The sequence below is a fragment of the Hyperolius riggenbachi genome, chromosome 1 (assembly GCF_040937935.1).
Source record: "Hyperolius riggenbachi isolate aHypRig1 chromosome 1, aHypRig1.pri, whole genome shotgun sequence".
Taxonomy (NCBI): domain Eukaryota; kingdom Metazoa; phylum Chordata; class Amphibia; order Anura; family Hyperoliidae; genus Hyperolius; species Hyperolius riggenbachi.
The window spans coordinates 685354411-685379002 of record NC_090646.1 but is presented as its reverse complement, the minus strand read 5'-3'; the positions used below and the strand labels follow the sequence as shown (position 1 = coordinate 685379002).

Genomic DNA, 24592 nt, shown 5'->3' with positions numbered 1-24592 from the left:
ACACATGCAGCATTCTCCTGTAATATTGTAGGGTGACGCCAGTAATGGTGCTTGTGTTATGTGATCAGGCCTCCAGTGCTGTGTTCCTGGTGACATGTTACTGTAGTCACTATAGACACATGCAGCAGTCTCCTGTAATATTGTAGGGTGACACCAGTAATGGTACTTGTGTTATGTGATCAGGCCTCCAGTGCTGTGTTCCTGGTGATGTTACTGTAGTCAGTATAGACACATGCAGCATTCTCCTGTAATATTGTAGTGTGACACCAGTAATGGTGCTTGTGTTATGTGATCAGGCCTCCAGTGCTGTGTTCCTGGTGACATGTTACTGTAGTCACTATAGACACATGCAGCATTCTCCTGTAATATTGTAGGGTGACACCAGTAATGGTGCTTGTGTTATGTGATCAGGCCTCCAGTGCTGTGTTCCTGGTGACATGTTACTGTAGTCACTATAGACACATGCAGCATTCTCCTGTAATATTGTAGGGTGACACCAGTAATGGTGCTTGTGTTATGTGATCAGGCCTCCTGTGCTGTGTTCCTGGTGATGTTACTGTAGTCACTATAGACACATGCAGCATTCTCCTGTAATATTGTAGGGTGACACCAGTAATGATGCTTGTGTTAGTGTGATCAGGCCTCCAGTGGTGTGTTCCTGGCGATGTTACTGTAGTCACTATAGACACATGCAGCATTCTCCTGTAATATTGTAGGGTGACACCAGTAATGGTGCTTGTGTTATGTGATCAGGCCTCCAGTGCTGTGTTCCTGGTGACATGTTACTGTAGTCACTATAGACACATGCAGCATCCTCCTGTAATATTGTAGGGTGACACCAGTAATGGTGCTTGTGTTATGTGATCAGGCCTCCAGTGCTGTGTTCCTGGTGATGTTACTGTAGTCACTATAGACACATGCAGCATTCTCCTGTAATATTGTAGGGTGACACCAGTAATGGTGCTTGTGTTATGTGATCAGGCCTCCAGTGCTGTGTTCCTGGTGACATGTTACTGTAGTCACTATAGACACATGCAGCATTCTCCTGTAATATTGTAAGGTGACACCAGTAATGGTGCTTGTGTTATGTGATCAGGCCTCCAGTGCTGTGTTCCTGGTGATGTTACTGTAGTCACTATAGACACATGCAGCATTCTCCTGTAATATTGTAGGGTGACACCAGTAATGATGCTTGTGTTAGTGTGATCAGGCCTCCAGTGCTGTGTTCCTGGCGATGTTACTGTAGTCACTATAGACACATGCAGCATTCTCCTGTAATATTGTAGGGTGACACCAGTAATGGTGCTTGTGTTATGTGATCAGGCCTCCAGTGCTGTGTTCCTGGTGACATGTTACTGTAGTCACTATAGACACATGCAGCATTCTCCTGTAATATTGTAGGGTGACACCAGTAATGGTGCTTGTGTTATGTGATCAGGCCTCCAGTGCTGTGTTCCTGGTGACATGTTACTGTAGTCACTATAGACACATGCAGCATTCTCCTGTAATATTGTAGGGTGACACCAGTAATGGTGCTTGTGTTATGTGATCAGGCCTCCAGTGCTGTGTTCCTGGTGACATGTTACTGTAGTCACTATAGACACATGCAGCATTCTCCTGTAATATTGTAGGGTGACACCAGTAATGGTGCTTGTGTTATGTGATCAGGCCTCCAGTGCTGTGTTCCTGGTGATGTTACTGTAGTCACTATAGACACATGCAGCATTCTCCTGTAATATTGTAGGGTGACACCAGTAATGGTGCTTGTGTTATGTGATCAGGCCTCCAGTGCTGTGTTCCTGGTGATGTTACTGTAGTCACTATAGACACATGCAGAGTTCTCCTGTAATATTGTAGGTTGACACCAGTAATGATGCTTGTGTTATGTGATCAGGCCTCCAGTGCTGTGTTCCTGGTGATGTTACTGTAGTCACTATAGACACATGCAGCATTCTCCTGTAATATTGTAGGGTGACGCCAGTAATGGTGCTTGTGTTATGTGATCAGGCCTCCAGTGCTGTGTTCCTGGCGATGTTACTGTAGTCACTATAGACACATGCAGCATTCTCCTGTAATATTGTAGGGTGACGCCAGTAATGGTGCTTGTGTTATGTGATCAGGCCTCCAGTGCTGTGTTCCTGGTGACATGTTACTGTAGTCACTATAGACACATGCAGCATTCTCCTGTAATATTGTAAGGTGACACCAGTAATGGTGCTTGTGTTATGTGATCAGGCCTCCAGTGCTGTGTTCCTGGTGATGTTACTGTAGTCACTATAGACACATGCAGCATTCTCCTGTAATATTGTAGGGTGACACCAGTAATGATGCTTGTGTTAGTGTGATCAGGCCTCCAGTGCTGTGTTCCTGGCGATGTTACTGTAGTCACTATAGACACATGCAGCATTCTCCTGTAATATTGTAGGGTGACACCAGTAATGGTGCTTGTGTTATGTGATCAGGCCTCCAGTGCTGTGTTCCTGGTGACATGTTACTGTAGTCACTATAGACACATGCAGCATTCTCCTGTAATATTGTAGGGTGACACCAGTAATGGTGCTTGTGTTATGTGATCAGGCCTCCAGTGCTGTGTTCCTGGTGATGTTACTGTAGTCACTATAGACACATGCAGCATCCTCCTGTAATATTGTAGGGTGACACCAGTAATGGTGCTTGTGTTATGTGATCAGGCCTCCAGTGCTGTGTTCCTGGTGACATGTTACTGTAGTCACTATAGACACATGCAGCATTCTCCTGTAATATTGTAGGGTGACACCAGTAATGGTGCTTGTGTTATGTGATCAGGCCTCCAGTGCTGTGTTCCTGGTGATGTTACTGTAGTCACTATAGACACATGCAGCATTCTCCTGTAATATTGTAGGGTGACACCAGTAATGGTGCTTGTGTTATGTGATCAGGCCTCCAGTGCTGTGTTCCTGGTGATGTTACTGTAGTCACTATAGACACATGCAGAGTTCTCCTGTAATATTGTAGGGTGACACCAGTAATGATGCTTGTGTTATGTGATCAGGCCTCCAGTGCTGTGTTCCTGGTGATGTTACTGTAGTCACTATAGACACATGCAGCATTCTCCTGTAATATTGTAGGGTGACGCCAGTAATGGTGCTTGTGTTATGTGATCAGGCCTCCAGTGCTGTGTTCCTGGCGATGTTACTGTAGTCACTATAGACACATGCAGCATTCTCCTGTAATATTGTAGGGTGACGCCAGTAATGGTGCTTGTGTTATGTGATCAGGCCTCCAGTGCTGTGTTCCTGGTGACATGTTACTGTAGTCACTATAGACACATGCAGCAGTCTCCTGTAATATTGTAGGGTGACACCAGTAATGGTGCTTGTGTTATGTGATCAGGCCTCCAGTGCTCTGTTCCTGGTGATGTTACTGTAGTCACTATAGACACAGGCAGCATTCTCCTGTAATATTGTAGGGTGACACCAGTAATGGTGCTTGTGTTATGTGATCAGGCCTCCAGTGCTGTGTTCCTGGTGATGTTACTGTAGTCACTATAGACACATGCAGCATTCTCCTGTAATATTGTAGGGTGACACCAGTAATGGTGCTTGTGTTATGTGATCAGGCCTCCAGTGCTGTGTTCCTGGTGATGTTACTGTAGTCAGTATAGACACATGCAGCATTCTCCTGTAATATTGTAGTGTGACACCAGTAATGGTGCTTGTGTTATGTGATCAGGCCTCCAGTGCTGTGTTCCTGGTGACATGTTACTGTAGTCACTATAGACACATGCAGCATTCTCCTGTAATATTGTAGGGTGACACCAGTAATGGTGCTTGTGTTATGTGATCAGGCCTCCAGTGCTCTGTTCCTGGTGATGTTACTGTAGTCACTATAGACACATGCAGCATTCTCCTGTAATATTGTAGGGTGACACCAGTAATGGTGCTTGTGTTATGTGATCAGGCCCCCAGTGCTGTGTTCCTGGTGATGTTACTGTAGTCACTATAGACACAGGCAGCATTCTCCTGTAATATTGTAGGGTGACACCAGTAATGGTGCTTGTGTTATGTGATCAGGCCTCCAGTGCTCTGTTCCTGGTGATGTTACTGTAGTCACTATAGACACACGCAGCATTCTCCTGTAATATTGTAGGGTGACACCAGTAATGGTGCTTGTGTTATGTGATCAGGCCTCCAGTGCTGTGTTCCTGGTGACATGTTACTGTAGTCACTGTAGACACATGCAGCATTCTCCTGTAATATTGTAGGGTGACACCAGTAATGGTGCTTGTGTTATGTGATCAGGCCTCCAGTGCTGTGTTCCTGGTGATGTTACTGTAGTCACTATAGACACATGCAGCATTCTCCTGTAATATTGTAAGGTGACCCCAGTAATGGTGCTTGTGTTATGTGATCAGGCCTCCAGTGCTGTGTCCCTGGTGATGTTACTGTAGTCACTATAGACACATGCAGCATTCTCCTGTAATATTGTAGGGTGACACCAGTAATGGTGCTTGTGTTATGTGATCAGGCCTCCAGTGCTGTGTTCCTGGTGATGTTACTGTAGACACTGTAGACACATGCAGCATTCTCCTGTAATATTGTAGGGTGACACCAGTAATGGTGCTTGTGTTATGTGATCAGGCCTCCAGTGCTGTGTTCCTGGTGATGTTACTGTAGTCACTATAGACACATGCAGCATTCTCCTGTAATATTGTAGGGTGACACCAGTAATGGTGCTTGTGTTATGTGATCAGGCCTCCAGTGCTGTGTTCCTGGTGATGTTACTGTAGTCACTATAGACACATGCAGCATTCTCCTGTAATATTGTAGGGTGACACCAGTAATGGTGCTTGTGTTATGTGATCAGGCCTCCAGTGCTGTGTTCCTGGTGACATGTTACTGTAGTCACTATAGACACATGCAGCATTCTCCTGTAATATTGTAGGGTGACACCAGTAATGGTGCTTGTGTTATGTGATCAGGCCTCCAGTGCTGTGTTCCTGGTGACATGTTACTGTAGTCACTATAGACACATGCAGCATTCTCCTGTAATATTGTAGGGTGACACCAGTAATGGTGCTTGTGTTATGTGATCAGGCCTCCAGTGCTGTGTTTCTGGTGATGTTACTGTAGTCACTATAGACACATGCAGCATTCTCCTGTAATATTGTAGGGTGACACCAGTAATGGTGCTTGTGTTATGTGATCAGGCCTCCAGTGCTGTGTTCCTGGTGATGTTACTGTAGTCACTATAGACACATGCAGCATTCTCCTGTAATATTGTAGGGTGACACCAGTAATGGTGCTTGTGTTATGTGATCAGGCCTCCAGTGCTGTGTTCCTGGTGATGTTACTGTAGTCAGTATAGACACATGCAGCATTCTCCTGTAATATTGTAGTGTGACACCAGTAATGGTGCTTGTGTTATGTGATCAGGCCTCCAGTGCTGTGTTCCTGGTGACATGTTACTATAGTCACTATAGACACATGCAGCATTCTCCTGTAATATTGTAGGGTGACACCAGTAATGGTGCTTGTGTTATGTGATCAGGCCTCCAGTGCTGTGTTCCTGGTGACATGTTACTGTAGTCACTATAGACACATGCAGCATTCTCCTGTAATATTGTAAGGTGACACCAGTAATGGTGCTTGTGTTATGTGATCAGGCCTCCAGTGCTGTGTCCCTGGTGATGTTACTGTAGTCACTATAGACACATGCAGCATTCTCCTGTAATATTGTAGGGTGACACCAGTAATGGTGCTTGTGTTATGTGATCAGGCCTCCAGTGCTGTGTTCCTGGTGATGTTACTGTAGTCACTATAGACACATGCAGCATTCTCCTGTAATATTGTAGGGTGACACCAGTAATGATGCTTGTGTTATGTGATCAGGCCTCCAGTGCTCTGTTCCTGGTGATGTTACTGTAGTCACTATAGACACATGCAGCATCCTCCTGTAATACTGTAGTGTGACACCAGTAATGGTGCTTGTGTTATGTGATCAGGCCTCCAGTGCTGTGTTCCTGGTGACATGTTACTGTAGTCACTATAGACACATGCAGTATTCTCCTGTAATATTGTAGGGTGACACCAGTAATGGTGCTTGTGTTATGTGATCAGGCCTCCAGTGCTGTGTTCCTGGTGACCTGTTGCTGTAGTCACTATAGACACATGCAGCATTCTCCTGTAATATTGTTGGGTGACACCAGTAATAGTGCTTGTGTTATGTGATCAGGCCCCCAGTGCTCTGTTCCTGGTGATGTTACTGTAGTCACTATAGACACATGCAGCATCCTCCTGTAATATTGTAGGGTGACACCAGTAATGGTGCTTGTGTTATGTGATCAGGCCTCCAGTGCTGTGTTCCTGGTGATGTTACTGTAGTCACTATAGACACATGCAGCATTCTCCTGTAATATTGTAGGGTGACACCAGTAATGGTGCTTGTGTTATGTGATCAGGCCCCCAGTGCTGTGTTCCTGGTGATGTTGCTGTAGTCACTATAGACACATGCAGCATTCTCCTGTAATATTGTAGGGTGACACCAGTAATGGTGCTTGTGTTATGTGATCAGGTCTCCAGTGCTGTGTTCCTGGTGACATGTTACTGTAGTCACTATAGACACATGCAGCATCCTCCTGTAATATTGTAGGGTGACACCAGTAATAGTGCTTGTGTTATGTGATCAGGCCTCCAGTGCTGTGTTCCTGGTGACATGTTACTGTAGTCACTATAGACACATGCAGCATTCTCCTGTAATATTGTAGGGTGACACCAGTAATGGTGCTTGTGTTATGTGATCAGGCCTCCAGTGCTGTGTTCCTGGTGATGTTACTGTAGTCACTATAGACACATGCAGCATTCTCCTGTAATATTGCAGGGTGACACCAGTAATGGTGCTTGTGTTATGTGATCAGGCCTCCAGTGCTCTGTTCCTGGTGATGTTACTGTAGTCACTATAGACACATGCAGCATCCTCCTGTAATATTGTAGGGTGACACCAGTAATGGTGCTTGTGTTATGTGATCAGGCCTCCAGTGCTGTGTCCCTGGTGATGTTACTGTAGTCACTATAGACACATGCAGCATCCTCCTGTAATATTGTAGGGTGACACCAGTAATGGTGCTTGTGTTATGTGATCAGGCCTCCAGTACTCTGTTGCTGGTGATGTTAGTGTAGTCACTATAGACACATGCAGCATTCTCATGTAATATTGTCGGGTGACACCAGTAATGGTGCTTGTGTTATGTGATCAGGCCTCCAGTGCTGTGTTCCTGGTGATGTTACTGTAGTCACTATAGACACATGCAGCATTCTCCTGTAATATTGTAGGGTGACACCAGTAATGGTGCTTGTGTTATGTGATCAGGCCTCCAGTGCTGTGTTCCTGGTGACATGTTACTGTAGTCACTATAGACACATGCAGCATTCTCCTGTAATATTGTAGGGTGACACCAGTAATGGTGCTTGTGTTATGTGATCAGGCCTCCAGTGCTCTGTTCCTGGTGATGTTACTGTAGTCACTATAGACACATGCAGCATCCTCCTGTAATATTGTAGGGTGACACCAGTAATGGTGCTTGTGTTATGTGATCAGGCCTCCAGTGCTGTGTTCCTGGTGACATGTTACTGTAGTCACTATAGACACATGCAGCATCCTCCTGTAATATTGTCGGGTGACACCAGTAATGGTGCTTGTGTTATGTGATCAGGTCTCCAGTGCTGTGTTCCTGGTGATGTTACTGTAGTCACTATAGACACATGCAGCATTCTCCTGTAATATTGTAGGGTGACACCAGTAATGGTGCTTGTGTTATGTGATCAGGCCTCCAGTGCTCTGTTCCTGGTGATGTTACTGTAGTCACTATAGACACATGCAGCATTCTCCTGTAATACTGTAGGGTGACTCCAGTAATAATGATTGTGTTATGTGATTAGGCCTCCAGTGCTGTGTTCCTGGTGACATGTTACTGTAGTCACTATAGACACATGCAGCATCCTCCTGTAATATTGTCGGGTGACACCAGTAATGGTGCTTGTGTTATGTGATCAGGTCTCCAGTGCTGTGTTCCTGGTGATGTTACTGTAGTCACTATAGACACATGCAGCATTCTCCTGTAATATTGTAGGGTGACACCAGTAATGGTGCTTGTGTTATGTGATCAGGCCTCCAGTGCTCTGTTCCTGGTGATGTTACTGTAGTCACTATAGACACATGCAGCATTCTCCTGTAATATTGTAGGGTGACACCAGTAATGGTGCTTGTGTTATGTGATCAGGCCTCCAGTGCTGTGTCCCTGGTGATGTTACTGTAGTCACTATAGACACATGCAGCATTCTCCTGTAATATTGTAGGGTGACACCAGTAATGGTGCTTGTGTTATGTGATCAGGCCTCCAGTGCTGTGTCCCTGGTGATGTTACTGTAGTCACTATAGACACATGCAGCATTCTCCTGTAATATTGTAGGGTGACACCAGTAATGGTGCTTGTGTTATGTGATCAGGCCTCCAGTGCTCTGTTCCTGGTGATGTTACTGTAGTCACTATAGACACATGCAGCATTCTCCTGTAATATTGTAGGGTGACACCAGTAATGGTGCTTGTGTTATGTGATCAGGCCTCCAGTGCTTTGTTCCTGGTGACATGTTACTGTAGTCACTATAGACACATGCAGCATTCTCCTGTAATATTGTAGGGTGACACCAGTAATGGTGCTTGTGTTATGTGATCAGGCCTCCAGTGCTGTGTTCCTGGTGATGTTACTGTAGTCACTATAGACACATGCAGAGTTCTCCTGTAATATTGTAGGGTGACACCAGTAATGGTGCTTGTGTTATGTGATCAGGCCTCCAGTGCTGTGTTCCTGGTGATGTTACTGTAGTCACTATAGACACATGCAGCATTCTCCTGTAATATTGTAGGGTGACACCAGTAATGGTGCTTGTGTTATGTGATCAGGCCTCCAGTGCTGTGTTCCTGGTGATGTTACTGTAGTCACTATAGACACATGCAGCATTCTCCTGTAATATTGTAGGGTGACACCAGTAATGGTGCTTGTGTTATGTGATCAGGTCTCCAGTGCTGTGTTCCTGGTGATGTTACTGTAGTCACTATAGACACATGCAGCATTCTCCTGTAATATTGTAGGGTGACACCAGTAATGGTGCTTGTGTTATGTGATCAGGCCTCCAGTGCTGTGTTCCTGGTGACATGTTACTGTAGTCACTATAGACACATGCAGCATTCTCCTGTAATATTGTAGGGTGACACCAGTAATGGTGCTTGTGTTATGTGATCAGGCCTCCAGTGCTGTGTTCCTGGTGACATGTTACTGTAGTCACTATAGACACATGCAGCAGTCTCCTGTAATATTGTAGGGTGACACCAGTAATGGTGCTTGTGTTATGTGATCAGGCCTCCAGTGCTCTGTTCCTGGTGACATGTTACTGTAGTCACTATAGACACATGCAGCATTCTCCTGTAATATTGTAGGGTGACACCAGTAATGGTGCTTGTGTTATGTGATCAGGCCTCCAGTGCTGTGTTCCTGGTGACATGTTACTGTAGTCACTATAGACACATGCAGCATTCTCCTGTAATATTGTAGGGTGACACCAGTAATGGTGCTTGTGTTATGTGATCAGGCCTCCAGTGCTGTGTTCCTGGTGACATGTTACTGTAGTCACTATAGACACATGCAGCATTCTCCTGTAATATTGTAAGGTGACACCAGTAATGGTGCTTGTGTTATGTGATCAGGCCTCCAGTGCTGTGTTCCTGGTGATGTTACTGTAGTCACTATAGACACATGCAGCATTCTCCTGTAATATTGTAGGGTGACACCAGTAATGGTGCTTGTGTTATGTGATCAGGCCTCCAGTGCTGTGTCCCTGGTGATGTTACTGTAGTCACTATAGACACATGCAGCATTCTCCTGTAATATTGTAGGGTGACACCAGTAATGATGCTTGTGTTATGTGATCAGGCCTCCAGTGCTCTGTTCCTGGTGATGTTACTGTAGTCACTATAGACACATGCAGCATCCTCCTGTAATACTGTAGTGTGACACCAGTAATGGTGCTTGTGTTATGTGATCAGGCCTCCAGTGCTCTGTTGCTGGTGACATGTTACTGTAGTCACTATAGACACATGCAGCATTCTCCTGTAATATTGTCGGGTGACACCAGTAATGGTGCTTGTGTTATGTAATCAGGCCTCCAGTGCTCTGTTCCTGGTGATGTTACTGTAGTCACTATAGACACATGCAGCATTCTCCTGTAATATTGTAGGGTGACACCAGTAATGGTGCTTGTGTTATGTGATCAGGCCTCCAGTGCTGTGTCCCTGGTGATGTTACTGTAGTCACTATAGACACATGCAGCATTCTCCTGTAATATTGTAGGGTGACACCAGTAATGATGCTTGTGTTATGTGATCAGGCCTCCAGTGCTCTGTTCCTGGTGATGTTACTGTAGTCACTATAGACACATGCAGCATTCTCCTGTAATACTGTAGGGTGACACCAGTAATGGTGCTTGTGTTATGTGATCAGGCCTCCAGTGCTGTGTTGCTGGTGACATGTTACTGTAGTCACTATAGACACATGCAGCATTCTCCTGTAATATTGTCGGGTGACACCAGTAATGGTGCTTGTGTTATGTAATCAGGCCTCCAGTGCTCTGTTCCTGGTGATGTTACTGTAGTCACTATAGACACATGCAGCATCCTCCTGTAATATTGTAGGGTGACACCAGTAATGGTGCTTGTGTTATGTGATCAGGCCTCCAGTGCTGTGTTCCTGGTGACATGTTACTGTAGTCACTATAGACACATGCAGCATTCTCCTGTAATATTGTAGGGTGACACCAGTAATGGTGCTTGTGTTATGTGATCAGGCCTCCAGTGCTCTGTTCCTGGTGATGTTACTGTAGTCACTATAGACACATGCAGCATCCTCCTGTAATATTGTAGGGTGACACCAGTAATGGTGCTTGTGTTATGTGATCAGGGCTCCAGTGCTGTGTTCCTGGTGACATGTTACTGTAGTCACTATAGACACATGCAGCATCCTCCTGTAATATTGTCGGGTGACACCAGTAATGGTGCTTGTGTTATGTGATCAGGTCTCCAGTGCTGTGTTCCTGGTGATGTTACTGTAGTCACTATAGACACATGCAGCATTCTCCTGTAATATTGTAGGGTGACACCAGTAATGGTGCTTGTGTTATGTGATCAGGCCTCCAGTGCTCTGTTCCTGGTGATGTTACTGTAGTCACTATAGACACATGCAGCATTCTCCTGTAATACTGTAGGGTGACTCCAGTAATAATGATTGTGTTATGTGATTAGGCCTCCAGTGCTGTGTTCCTGGTGACATGTTACTGTAGTCACTATAGACACATGCAGCATCCTCCTGTAATATTGTCGGGTGACACCAGTAATGGTGCTTGTGTTATGTGATCAGGCCTCCAGTGCTCTGTTCCTGGTGATGTTACTGTAGTCACTATAGACACATGCAGCATTCTCCTGTAATATTGTAGGGTGACACCAGTAATGGTGCTTGTGTTATGTGATCAGGCCTCCAGTGCTGTGTCCCTGGTGATGTTACTGTAGTCACTATAGACACATGCAGCATTCTCCTGTAATATTGTAGGGTGACACCAGTAATGGTGCTTGTGTTATGTGATCAGGCCTCCAGTGCTGTGTTCCTGGTGACATGTTACTGTAGTCACTATAGACACATGCAGCATTCTCCTGTAATATTGTAGGGTGACACCAGTAATGGTGCTTGTGTTATGTGATCAGGCCTCCAGTGCTGTGTTCCTGGTGATGTTACTGTAGTCACTATAGACACATGCAGCCTTCTCCTGTAATATTGTAGGGTGACACCAGTAATGGTGCTTGTGTTATGTGATCAGGCCTCCAGTGCTGTGTTCCTGGTGATGTTACTGTAGTCACTATAGACACATGCAGCATTCTCCTGTAATATTGTAGGGTGACACCAGTAATGGTGCTTGTGTTAGTGTGATCAGGCCTCCAGTGCTGTGTTCCTGGTGATGTTACTGTAGTCACTATAGACACATGCAACATCCTCCTGTAATATTGTAGGGTGACACCAGTAATGGTGCTTGTGTTATGTGATCAGGCCTCCAGTGCTGTGTCCCTGGTGATGTTACTGTAGTCACTATAGACACATGCAGCATCCTCCTGTAATATTGTAGGGTGACACCAGTAATGGTGCTTGTGTTATGTGATCAGGCCTCCAGTGCTGTGTTCCTGGTGACATGTTACTGTAGTCACTATAGACACATGCAGCATTCTCCTGTAATATTGTAGGGTGACACCAGTAATGGTGCTTGTGTTATGTGATCAGGCCTCCAGTGCTCTGTTCCTGGTGATGTTACTGTAGTCACTATAGACACATGCAGCATCCTCCTGTAATATTGTAGGGTGACACCAGTAATGGTGCTTGTGTTATGTGATCAGGCCTCCAGTGCTCTGTTCCTGGTGACATGTTACTGTAGTCACTATAGACACATGCAGCATCCTCCTGTAATATTGTCGGGTGACACCAGTAATGGTGCTTGTGTTATGTGATCAGGTCTCCAGTGCTGTGTTCCTGGTGACATGTTATTGTAGTCACTATAGACACATGCAGCATCCTCCTGTAATATTGTCTGGTGACACCAGTAATGGTGCTTGTGTTATGTGATCAGGCCTCCAGTGCTGTGTTCCTGGTGATGTTACTGTAGTCACTATAGACACATGCAGCATTCTCCTGTAATATTGTAGGGTGACACCAGTAATGGTGCCTGTGTTATGTGATCCGACCTCCAGTGCTGTGTTCCTGGTGATGTTACTGTAGTCACTATAGACACATGCAGCATTCTCCTGTAATATTGTAGGGTGACACCAGTAATGGTGCTTGTGTTATGTGATCAGGCCTCCAGTGCTGTGTTCCTGGTGACATGTTACTGTAGTCACTATAGACACATGCAGCATTCTCCTGTAATATTGTAGGGTGACACCAGTAATGGTGCTTGTGTTATGTGATCAGGCCTCCAGTGCTGTGTCCCTGGTGATGTTACTGTAGTCACTATAGACACATGCAGCATTCTCCTGTAATATTGTAGGGTGACACCAGTAATGGTGCTTGTGTTATGTGATCAGGCCTCCAGTGCTGTGTTCCTGGTGATGTTACTGTAGTCACTATAGACACATGCAGCATTCTCCTGTAATATTGTAGGGTGACACCAGTAATGGTGCTTGTGTTAGTGTGATCAGGCCTCCAGTGCTGTGTTCCTGGTGACATGTTACTGTAGTCACTATAGACACATGCAGCATTCTCCTGTAATATTGTAGGGTGACACCAGTAATGGTGCTTGTGTTATGTGATCAGGCCTCCAGTGCTCTGTTCCTGGTGATGTTACTGTAGTCACTATAGACACATGCAGCATCCTCCTGCAATATTGTAGGGTGACACCAGTAATGGTGCTTGTGTTATGTGATCAGGCCTCCAGTGCTGTGTTCCTGGTGACATGTTACTGTAGTCACTATAGACACATGCAGCATCCTCCTGTAATATTGTCTGGTGACACCAGTAATGGTGCTTGTGTTATGTGATCAGGCCTCCAGTGCTGTGTTCCTGGTGACATGTTACTGTAGTCACTATAGACACATGCAGCATTCTCCTGTAATATTGTAGGGTGACACCAGTAATGGTGCTTGTGTTATGTGATCAGGCCTCCAGTGCTGTGTTCCTGGTGACATGTTACTGTAGTCACTATAGACACATGCAGCATTCTCCTGTAATATTGTAGGGTGACACCAGTAATGGTGCTTGTGTTATGTGATCAGGCCTCCAGTGCTCTGTTCCTGGTGATGTTACTGTAGTCACTATAGACACACGCAGCATTCTCCTGTAATATTGTAGGGTGACACCAGTAATGGTGCTTGTGTTATGTGATCAGGCCTCCAGTGCTGTGTTCCTGGTGATGTTACTGTAGTCACTATACACACATGCAGCATTCTCCTGTAATATTGTAGGGTGACACCAGTAATGGTGCTTGTGTTATGTGATCAGGTCTCCAGTGCTGTGTTCCTGGTGATGTTACTGTAGTCACTATAGACACATGCAGCATTCTCCTGTAATATTGTAGGGTGACACCAGTAATGGTGCTTGTGTTATGTGATCAGGCCTCCAGTGCTCTGTTCCTGGTGATGTTACTGTAGTCACTATAGACACAGGCAGCATTCTTCTGTAATATTGTAGGGTGACACCAGTAATGGTGCTTGTGTTATGTGATCAGGCCTCCAGTGCTGTGTACCTGGTGATGTTACTGTAGTCACTATAGACACATGCAGCATTCTCCTGTAATATTGTAGGGTGACACCAGTAATGATGCTTGTGTTATGTGATCAGGCCTCCAGTGCTGTGTTCCTGGTGATGTTACTGTAGTCACTATAGACACATGCAGCATTCTCCTGTAATATTGTAGGGTGACACCAGTAATGGTGCTTGTGTTATGTGATCAGGCCTCCAGTGCTGTTTTCCTGGTGATGTTACTGTAGTCACTATAGACACATGCAGCATTCTCCTGTAATATTGTAGGGTGACACCAGTAATGGTGCTTGTGTTATGTGATCAGGCCTCCAGTGCTGTGTTCCTGGTGATGTTACTGTAGTCACTATAGACACATGCAGCATTCTCCTGTAATATTGTAGGGTGACACCAGTAATGGTGCTTGTGTTATGTGATCAGGCCTCCAGTGCTGTGTTCCTGGTGATGTTACTGTAGTCACTATAGACACATGCAGCATTCTCCTGTAATATTGTAGGGTGACACCAGTAATGGTGCTTGTGTTATGTGATCAGGCCTCCAGTGCTGTGTTCCTGGTGATGTTACTGTAGTCACTATAGACACATGCAGCATTCTCCTGTAATATTGTAGGGTGACACCAGTAATGGTGCTTGTGTTATGTGATCAGGCCTCCAGTGCTGTGTTCCTGGTGACATGTTACTGTAGTCACTATAGACACACGCAGCATTCTCCTGTAATATTGTAGGGTGACACTAGTAATGGTGCTTGTGTTATGTGATCAGGCCTCCAGTGCTGTGTTCCTGGTGATGTTACTGTAGTCACTATAGACACATGCAGCATTCTCCTGTAATATTGTAGGGTGACTCCAGTAATGGTGCTTGTGTTATGTGATCAGGCCTCCAGTGCTGTGTTCCTGGTGATGTTACTGTAGTCACTATAGACACATGCAGCATTCTCCTGTAATATTGTAGGGTGACACCAGTAATGGTGCTTGTGTTATGTGATCAGGCCTCCAGTACTGTGTTCCTGGTGATGTTACTGTAGTCACTATAGACACATGCAGCATTCTCCTGTAATATTGTAGGGTGACACCAGTAATGGTGCTTGTGTTATGTGATCAGGTCTCCAGTGCTGTGTTCCTGGTGATGTTACTGTAGTCACTATAGACACATGCAGCATTCTCCTGTAATATTGTAGGGTGACTCCAGTAATGGTGCTTGTGTTATGTGATCAGGCCTCCAGTACTGTGTTCCTGGTGATGTTACTGTAGTCACTATAGACACATGCAGCATTCTCCTGTAATATTGTAGGGTGACACCAGTAATGGTGCTTGTGTTATGTGATCAGGTCTCCAGTGCTCTGTTCCTGGTGATGTTACTGTAGTCACTTTAGACACATGCACCATTCTCCTGTAATACTGTAGGGTGACTCCAGTAATAATGATTGTGTTATGTGATCAGGCCTCCAGTACTGTGTTCCTGGTGATGTTACTGTAGTCACTATAGACACATGCAGCATTCTCCTGTAATACTGTAGGGTGACACCAGTAATGGTGCTTGTGTTATGTGATCAGGCCTCCAGTGCTGTGTTCCTGGTGATGTTACTGTAGTCACTATAGACACATGCAGCATTCTCCTGTAATATTGTAGGGTGACACCAGTAATGGTGCTTGTGTTATGTGATCAGGCCTCCAGTACTGTGTTCCTGGTGATGTTACTGTAGTCACTATAGACACATGCAGCATTCTCCTGTAATATTGTAGGGTGACACCAGTAATGGTGCTTGTGTTATGTGATCAGGTCTCCAGTGCTGTGTTCCTGGTGATGTTACTGTAGTCACTATAGACACATGCAGCATTCTCCTGTAATATTGTAGGGTGACACCAGTAATGGTGCTTGTGTTATGTGATCAGGCCTCCAGTGCTGTGTTCCTGGTGATGTTACTGTAGTCACTATAGACACATGCAGCATTCTCCTGTAATATTGTAGGGTGACACCAGTAATGGTGCTTGTGTTATGTGATCAGGCCTCCAGTGCTGTGTTCCTGGTGATGTTACTGTAGTCACTATAGACACATGCAGCATTCTCCTGTAATACTGTAGGGTGACTCCAGTAATAATGATTGTGTTATTGTCTTCAGGTCTCCAGGCTGGCTTCAGCTGAACAGTAATTCCCGGCGGCAGGCAAGATGGCGGAATCCAGCATTGCAGGTAAAGAAACACAAATTGTCTTCTGTCTGATGTTTGTATGTGAGGTAGCAGCAGGGGACATATACCCTGTTTAATAGGTCACTTACAACTTTTTATAAGATTTGGTTTCTATAGCTATGTATTATAGGCCACTGGATTTAGGGAGCGGTAAGTAATCAGCAGTGTTGCACTACATCAAATTTCCAAATTGAATTGACTGTAGCGTGTCCGGCACCTTGCTGAGTGCAGTGGTTACTTGTGCATTAGTAGCATAAATATTCACTATACAAGTAGTATGACGCTCACACGGTACCCAAGAAAACCGTGTGTGCGCCATTCAAGTTGCAAACGCAAATTCCCTTGCAAAATAGTAGAGATGTCATTTACTTTTTAAAACCACTGTTTTGTTTTGTTTTTTTCTCTCCTTCCTGGCTTTGCTAGCAAGCCCTGGCAGTTTTGTGTGAAATTTGTCACCTAGCATTTCTGTGTAGTTATATTGCTCATCCATCCGAGATTAGATGGACAGAAGCTAATAAAAAGCATCCTTTTCTAAGACTGCTGGGAGCTGACCCAGCAGGTGTCCGACACGTAGCTGCCTTCTGGCCTGAGTTGTAAGAGACGCAGGAGTGATCCTTATCACTCCAGCTGGGGACTCCCAAAAGTTCAACCAACCTTATGAACTATATGTAGCCTCCCTGGCAGTATGGAGGAGCTGAGTTCGTCCAGGAAAAACATGCAAAAAGCGGTAATGACGAGCTGAGCTTGTCCATGCCAACAGGGAGATTTCCTGTTTCTCTGCCCCGCCGGCTGCACTTTTTACTGATCAGAGGGATTCCCCAGGATGGCTGGATGCCTGTCTGCACGCTGTGGGTAGTGATCTGTGCTACCCCCAGCGTGCAGAACTAGCATCCAGCCATCCTGGGGGACTCCCTGTGCAACCAGCGAGGCAGAGAATGTGCTGGCTGCGTGCGGGATTCCCCTTTCTCTGTGGGTGGGTGGCCGGATGTCCCTTCTGTGCGGGGGGATGTCCCCCTTCTGTTCAGGCTGGCCGGGGACTCCTGTGTGTGTGTGTGTGGGAGGGAGATCCCTCTTCTATGCGGGCTGGTGGTGGCCTGCGGGGATACCCCTTTTGTGCGGGCGGTGTCCCCTTCTATGGGGGCTGTGGGTGGCCTCTTCCTCCTCTTCCCCCCTCCCTCCCGATCCCCGTGCCTCCCCCCCCCCCCATTCAGGAGCCCTGATCTAGTCACCTGAGGGCTTTCTCCTGTGCTGGCCGCGATGGACACCCTCCTTTGGCGAAGTCCCGGTCTCTGTCGTTACAGTTATGAGGCTCGGTGACGTCACCAAGCCTCGTAACTGTAATTACAGAAAACACGAGACTTCGCGATGGAGGAGGAAGTTCGCCGCTTCCGCCGCAGAAGAAAGCCCTCAGGTGAGTAGATCAGGGCTCCTGACTAGGGGGGGGGGGGGCACAGGGGATCGGGAGGGAGGGGGAAAGAGGGAGAGGCCACCCACAGCCCCCATAGAAGGGGACACCCCCATATAAGGGGACACTCCCCCCACTGAAGGGGGATCCCCACAGGCCACCACCAGCCCACATAGAAGCGGAACCCCCCCCCCCCCCCCCCACACACACACAGGAGTCCCCGGCCAGGGACACTCGGCCACAGTCAGAAGGGAGTACGGGGGCAATGGGGGGAGGGGGCAGAGGCACCTGCAAACCTAGCTCCCTATACATCTGGCTCCCTAGACCTGGCTGCACATCTGTCTTCTATATACCTGGCAAACATCTGGCTCATTATATACCTAGCAAAACATCTGGCTCAGTATATACCTGGCTCACTATATACCTAGCAAAACATCTGGCTAACTATACCTGGCTAATACATCTGGCTAACTATACCTGGCTAATACATCTGGCTAACTATACCTGGCTAATACATCTGGCTTACTATACCTGGCTAATACATCTGGCTAACTATACCTGGCTAATACATCTGGCTAACTATACCTGGCTAATACATCTGGCTTACTATACCTGGCTAATACATCTGGCTAACTATACCTGGCTAATACATCTGGCTAACTACCTGGCTGCACATCTGGCTACCTATACATCTGGCTATACATCTGGGTCTTATACTCAACATTGGCGTGCTGATCCCTCGTTGCGTACCTCTGATAGCTTCCCCAGTGCCGTCTTACATGTCCCTTGGCGGATTTTGCTTCTCCCTCGGTGATAACATGTCCCCCGTTGATCGGCGTTGATGATACCAGGGTCACACAGCATCATCCACATCCTGCAGAAAACATTTTTTTTAAATTGAATTCAATATAAAAAAAAAAAAAATTGATTGCAAAAAAAAAATTGGTTGAAAATTGGAAATGAATTGAAACACTTTTTGCACAGAAATCCTGGGGAAATTGAATGCCAGGGTTGTTAATAATCGGCACAGTTTTGTAATATTTCTGGTGTTACCAAGATAGCAGGTCCTTCAAATTTTTTCTTTGAATTTTTTAATTTTCAAATTATTTTGATAAAATTGTGATTTTCTCAAGAACTACTCCAATTTGAAAAAGGTGTTTTTGACTTGTTTCCACGGAATCCATGCTGTTTGTAAGTTGGGGACTACCTGTACAGAGAATTTTGGATTGATATTTACCCATAATTATAATAAAGCAACCATCCTTATTTGACATTTGAGATCGTAATTCCATAGGAAAAAGTTTGTTAAAGAGTACCTAAGGCGGATTTTTTTGGTCATTATAGGATACAGAGGCATGTTCTCTGCCCAGTGACATGCCTCTGTGTACTGGTGCCGCCATCTGTCTCCCCCCCACCCCCCGGGCTCTGCTGTCCCAACCCAAAACTAGCGACAGTCTAGCGACAATCTGACTGTCACTCGGCTCACTCCCCTGCCTCCCCAGCTCGCTCTCCGCCTCTATTACCTCACTTCCCCGCCTCCTCCAATCATCAGCTAAGCCGTGACCCAGGAAGTACTTCCAGGTCACGGCCATCTTGGAATCGTCTGCCGGTAATTGGAGGCCTCGTAGGATGGACTGGGCCACTGAGAGCAGGGTGGAGTGGCGTGGATTGATCCAGGAGGTGGCATGGACCAGGTAGTATGTATTTTTTTTATTTACTTTTGTTTTTCTTAAGCCGCCTCGGGTTCTCTTTAAAGAAGATCTGTGATGAATTTACAGCACATTAAAAAAAAAATAAACGTATGACTGTTTCCTCCGTTATCCCCCCTCTTAATTTCTCCTATTTTCGCCTCTCCCTGCTGCCAATAAATTAAAAAATGAAATATAACTTTCAAATCTTTGGGCAAGATGGCTGCTATGTAAATTGACTCCAGAAGTGCTTCTTCCGCACAGTCTCCCTGTACTGCCATGCACAAGAGGTAAGCTGAAGCCAAACGAGGCAGATCCTCCCCCTGCTTTCTGGAGCATGCAAAAAGGTGAGGGATAACTCATCAGATGACGTGCAGCAGGGGGGGGGGGGAGAGGCAGATAGCAGGGAGGAGCAGCTGCTTTTAGTCTGCCTTATCCTGCATCACAACTGTTTCTAAACAAAACAAGCGAAAAACGATTTGTACTTATGAAAGGAACATGTCTCTTCATTTAAATTGCATTTTGAAAAAGGGCCACAGAACCCCTTCAAGTAGTGTAATTAATCCCCTGTGTTTCTTAGATGTTGACAGGAAAAAGTATCTTTGATAGTGTTTGTTGAAGTACATAGGGTAGGAAAAGATTGTGAAGTGGATTTCCTGTATACATAAGTCTGGTTTATGTGTGGTATATTTCTTAAAGGCTTCCCAGAATTATCGCAGATGCCTTCTGTTTTAAGAAGGCAAACTTGTTTTGCTTAACATTTTAGTAAGATGGCTTTTTGTTCCTCTTTAACCCCTTACACACTACTAGGAGTTCTAGTTCTAGTTCTAGTTTTCCATGAACTTGCTGGGTAATCTGTAACTAAATGCTTCTGAGCTGAGCTTAGGCCCCTGGCATTAGGGGTAATTATGTTGATTGCATAACCGAATAATTACAAAATATTGAGAGCGCAATGTAAGGTGAGCCACCTGGACACATGAGCAGGGCTGTGGAGTCGGAGTTTGAGTCGGGGCAATTTTGGGCACCCGGAGTCGGTCCACAGCCCTGTTAAGTATTAGACTAAGGAGTCTAAGTCGATGAGTCGGAGTCTAAGCCATTTTGGGTACCCGGAGTCGGAGTCGTGGTTTCATAAACTGAGGAGTCGGTGTTGGAGTCGGAAGATTTTGGACCGACTCCACAGCCCTGCACATGAGGGCCATATGGACCTAATGCTAAGAAACCAAAATAACGTAAGGAAACCAGTAGAGTCTGGCCTCCCAATTAGGATAGAGAAGGTACTGTTGTGCTCAAAGAGACATCCTTTGAAGAACATAGACGGCTCTGTTGACATTGTTGAGGGAGATCAAACGAGACCAAGCAGCTAGCTAGCCACACACTCTGTATTTTAAGGTGTAAAACAGAGCAGAGCTAATGATCCTTTTAACTTTCCTGCAGTAAAATCTTATCTCAAGCTGTCTTCAGTGTTTCCCAGAGCGACATTTGGACAGCACCCCTAATGAGACTTTTCTCCCTCCCTGTGGACAGGAAGCTGCAAAGATACAGAATTTGCATAACAAATAGGCAGCAGCATGTAAGGGGACAAGTACCTTCAGCACTTCAGTTTAGTTTCCTGTCTGGACAGAATGCGTGGGAGACCTCCATTTGGGCCATCCATGTCAGGCGGCAGGGGTGACTTATTCAGGACTCCAGGGCATACCTTTCAGTGAGGCGGTTTGGAGTCCTGCAGTGTAGAGGAGGCTACTTTTTCTCCTGATCTCATGAAAGATTTATAGTTGGCTATGCACAACACCATGGGTATTAAGACAGAGCAGAAATCATTGACACCACTAGATCAGATGCATGTAAATTTGGCGGATTCTAAATCTCATTTTATTCCGGTTCACTCTACTCTAAGAGAGATGGTTAAGAAAGAATGGAGTAATCCTGAGAAAAGGGCTTTTTGGTATAAGTTAATAAATACTCTGTCTCTCTTGGGTATCAAAAATACAAAACTTTATTAACCACTTGCCGACCGCCCACAGCCGATGGGCGGCGGCAAAGTGGATGCCGAAAGGACCGCAATACGCCCATCGGCGTTGCGTCCTTTCGGCATGCCCGGGGAGCGATCTCGTCACTGGTGACACGCGCTTCCCCCGGCGGCAACTGGCTCCGCCCACCCGCGACGACACCCCGCTGGCCGTTCGGAAGTGCCGGTGGGTTGTTAACCCCACGATCGCCGCATCCAAAGCGTATAATACGCTTTGTAATGTATACAAAGCGTATTATACAGGCTGCCTCCTGCCCTGGTGGTCCCAGTCTCCGAGGGACCACCAGGGCAGGCTGCATCCACCCTAGTCTGCACCAAACACACTGATCCTGCCCCCCTTCCCTCTGATCGCCCACAGCACCCCTCAGACCCCCCCCCCCTGCCCACCCCTCAGACCCCTGTTTACACCCAATCACTCCCCTAATCACCCATCAATCACTCCCTGTCACTATCTGTCAACGCTATTTTTTTTGTTTAGGTCCTAACTGCCCCCTGGGGGCTCCTGATCACCCCCCACCCCTCAGATCCTCCCCCAGACCCCCCCCCGTGTACTGTATGCATCTATCCCCCCTGTAATAACCCACTGATCACCCATCAATCACCCATCAATCACCCATCAATCACCCCCTGTCACTGCCACCCATCAATCAGCCTCTAACCTGCCCCTTGCGGGCAATCTGATCACCCACCCACACCATCAGATCGCACGCAGACCCGCCGTCAGATCACCTCCCAAGTGCATTGTTTACATCTTTTCTCTCCTCTAAACACCCACTAATTACCCATCAATCACCCCCTATCACCACCTGTCACTGTTACCCATCAGATCAGACCCCTAATCTGCCCCTTGCAGGCACCCAATCACCCGCCCACGTGCTCAGATTGCCCTCAGACCCCCCCCTTATCAATTCACCAGTGCATTATTTACATCTGTTCTTCCCTGTAAACTCACTGATCACCAGTCAATCACCTGTCAATCACCTATAAATCACCCCGTCACTGCCACCCATCAATCAGCGCCTAACCTGCCCCTTGCGGGCAATCTGATCACCCACCCACACAATCAGATCGCCCGCAGACCCGCCATCAGATCACCTCCCAAGTGCATTGTTTACATCTGTTCTCTCCTCTAAACACCCACTAATTACCCATCAATCACCCCCTGTCACCACCTGTCACTGCTACCCATCAGATCAGACCCCTATCTGCCCCTAGGGCACCCAATCACCTGCCCACACCCTCAGAACGCCCTCAGACCCCAGCTCTGATCACCTCACCAGTGCATTGCTTGCATCTATTCCCCCCTCTAATCACACCTTGAGACACCCATCAATCACCTCCTGTCACCCCCTAGCACACCTACCCATCAGATCAGGCCCTAATTTGCCCCGTGTGGGCTCCTGATCACTCGGCCAAACCCTCAGACCCCCTTCCGATCACCTCCCCAGTGCATTGATTGCATCTATTTTCCCCTCTAATCACCCCCTGAGACACCCATCAATCACCTCCTGTCACCCCCCTAGCACTCCTATCCATCAGATCAGGCCCAATACAACCTGTCATCTAAGAGGCCACCCTGCTTATGACCGGTTCCACAAAATTCACCCCCTCATAGTAGGGCTGCATGGTTTTTCGGTTTAAAACCGAAACCGCGGTTCGTGGCAAGACGATCTGCTGATCGTCGGTAACCTCGGTTTTTCGGTCCGCTGTCTGTACCTTGTGTCTGGCCCCGCTGTGCGCGGATTGGCCAGAAGCAGTGAATATGTATGAGTGTTAATGAGTGGGGGGCGGATCCACTCGAGCGAGCAGCCGGGCACATACAGCTTTACCAATCACTGGATAGCGATGGAATGACGGCAGCGGTAGGCGGAGCTGTACAGAGCGTACAGCTCCGCCTACCGCTGCCGTCATTCCATCGCTATCCAGTGATTGGTAAAGCTGTATGTGCCTGGCTGCTCGCTCGAGTGGATCCGCCCCCCACTCATTAACACTCATACATATTCACTGCTTCTGGCCAATCCGCGCACAGCGGGGCCAGACACAAGGCAGTGTTCTCCCTAGATCAATTACCGCCCGGCTGCTTTCCTGGCTGTTATCACCCACCTGTCAGGGTGCACGGGGCTCGCTTGAAAAAAAAAAAAGCAAGCAGCGCTGTTCTGAAGTCAGTCCCTGTACTGCTCCGCTCTGTGCATGAGATGTCGCGCTTCCCGGCGAGCTCGTGCCTTCATTGGCTCAGCCTCTTACTGCCGCTGAGCCATTGAAGGCACGAGCTCGCCGGGAAGCGCGAGATCTCATGCACAGAGCGGAGCAGTACAGGGACTGGCTTCAGAACAGCGCTACTTGCTTTTTTTTTTTTTCAAGCGAGCCCCGTGCACCCTGATAATCGGGCAGGGGGGTGATGACAGCCACGATAGTGCAACTGTGCGAGGCTCAGCCGTCAATCTGCACTCTGCAGAGGCACACGATACAGGCTGCCTCTGCGTGCACGGACACTGGCTGTCCGTGCAAGCTTGAAAGTATGCGCGGTTTCGTACGGCGGCTGTCGGCTGAACATTATTTCATACATACATACATACATGCATGATATTACTGGCGAGCGGCGTTTGGGGGGATAGTTGCGGGTCGCCCCCCCCCCCCCCTGCCCTAAAGTGCAAAAGCTTGTTTAGAGGAGGAAAAAAAATTGGGGAAAATCGAAATTGCAATTTCTGAGAGAAAAATCGCAATTTCGATATTTCCCTAAAATCGTGCAGCCCTACATCATAGACCACCTATCATCAAAATTTGCAGATGCTTATACCCCTGAACAGTCATTTTGAGGCATTTGGTTTCCAGACTACTCACGGTTTTGGGCCCCTAAAATGCCAGGGCAGTATAGGAACCCCACAAGTGACCCCATTTTAGAAAAAAAAGACACCCCAAGGTATTCGGTTAGGTGTATGATGAGTTCATAGAAGATTTTATTTTTTGT

At 46.7% G+C, this 24592-nt stretch overlaps 1 protein-coding gene across 5 annotated transcripts in view; it reads left to right on the top strand.

Moving 5' to 3' along the window:
- The window catches only part of LOC137532579 (NACHT, LRR and PYD domains-containing protein 3-like), a 1034343-nt gene that overhangs the window by 152547 nt on the left and 857204 nt on the right, over positions 1-24592 (top strand). For all 5 annotated transcript variants that reach the window (XM_068253266.1, XM_068253275.1, XM_068253249.1 and 2 more), the window contains exon 2: positions 16439-16508. In XM_068253266.1, the coding sequence (XP_068109367.1) occupies positions 16487-16508 (22 nt within the window). In that variant the 5' untranslated portion in view covers positions 16439-16486. The remainder of the gene's footprint in view (positions 1-16438; positions 16509-24592) is intronic.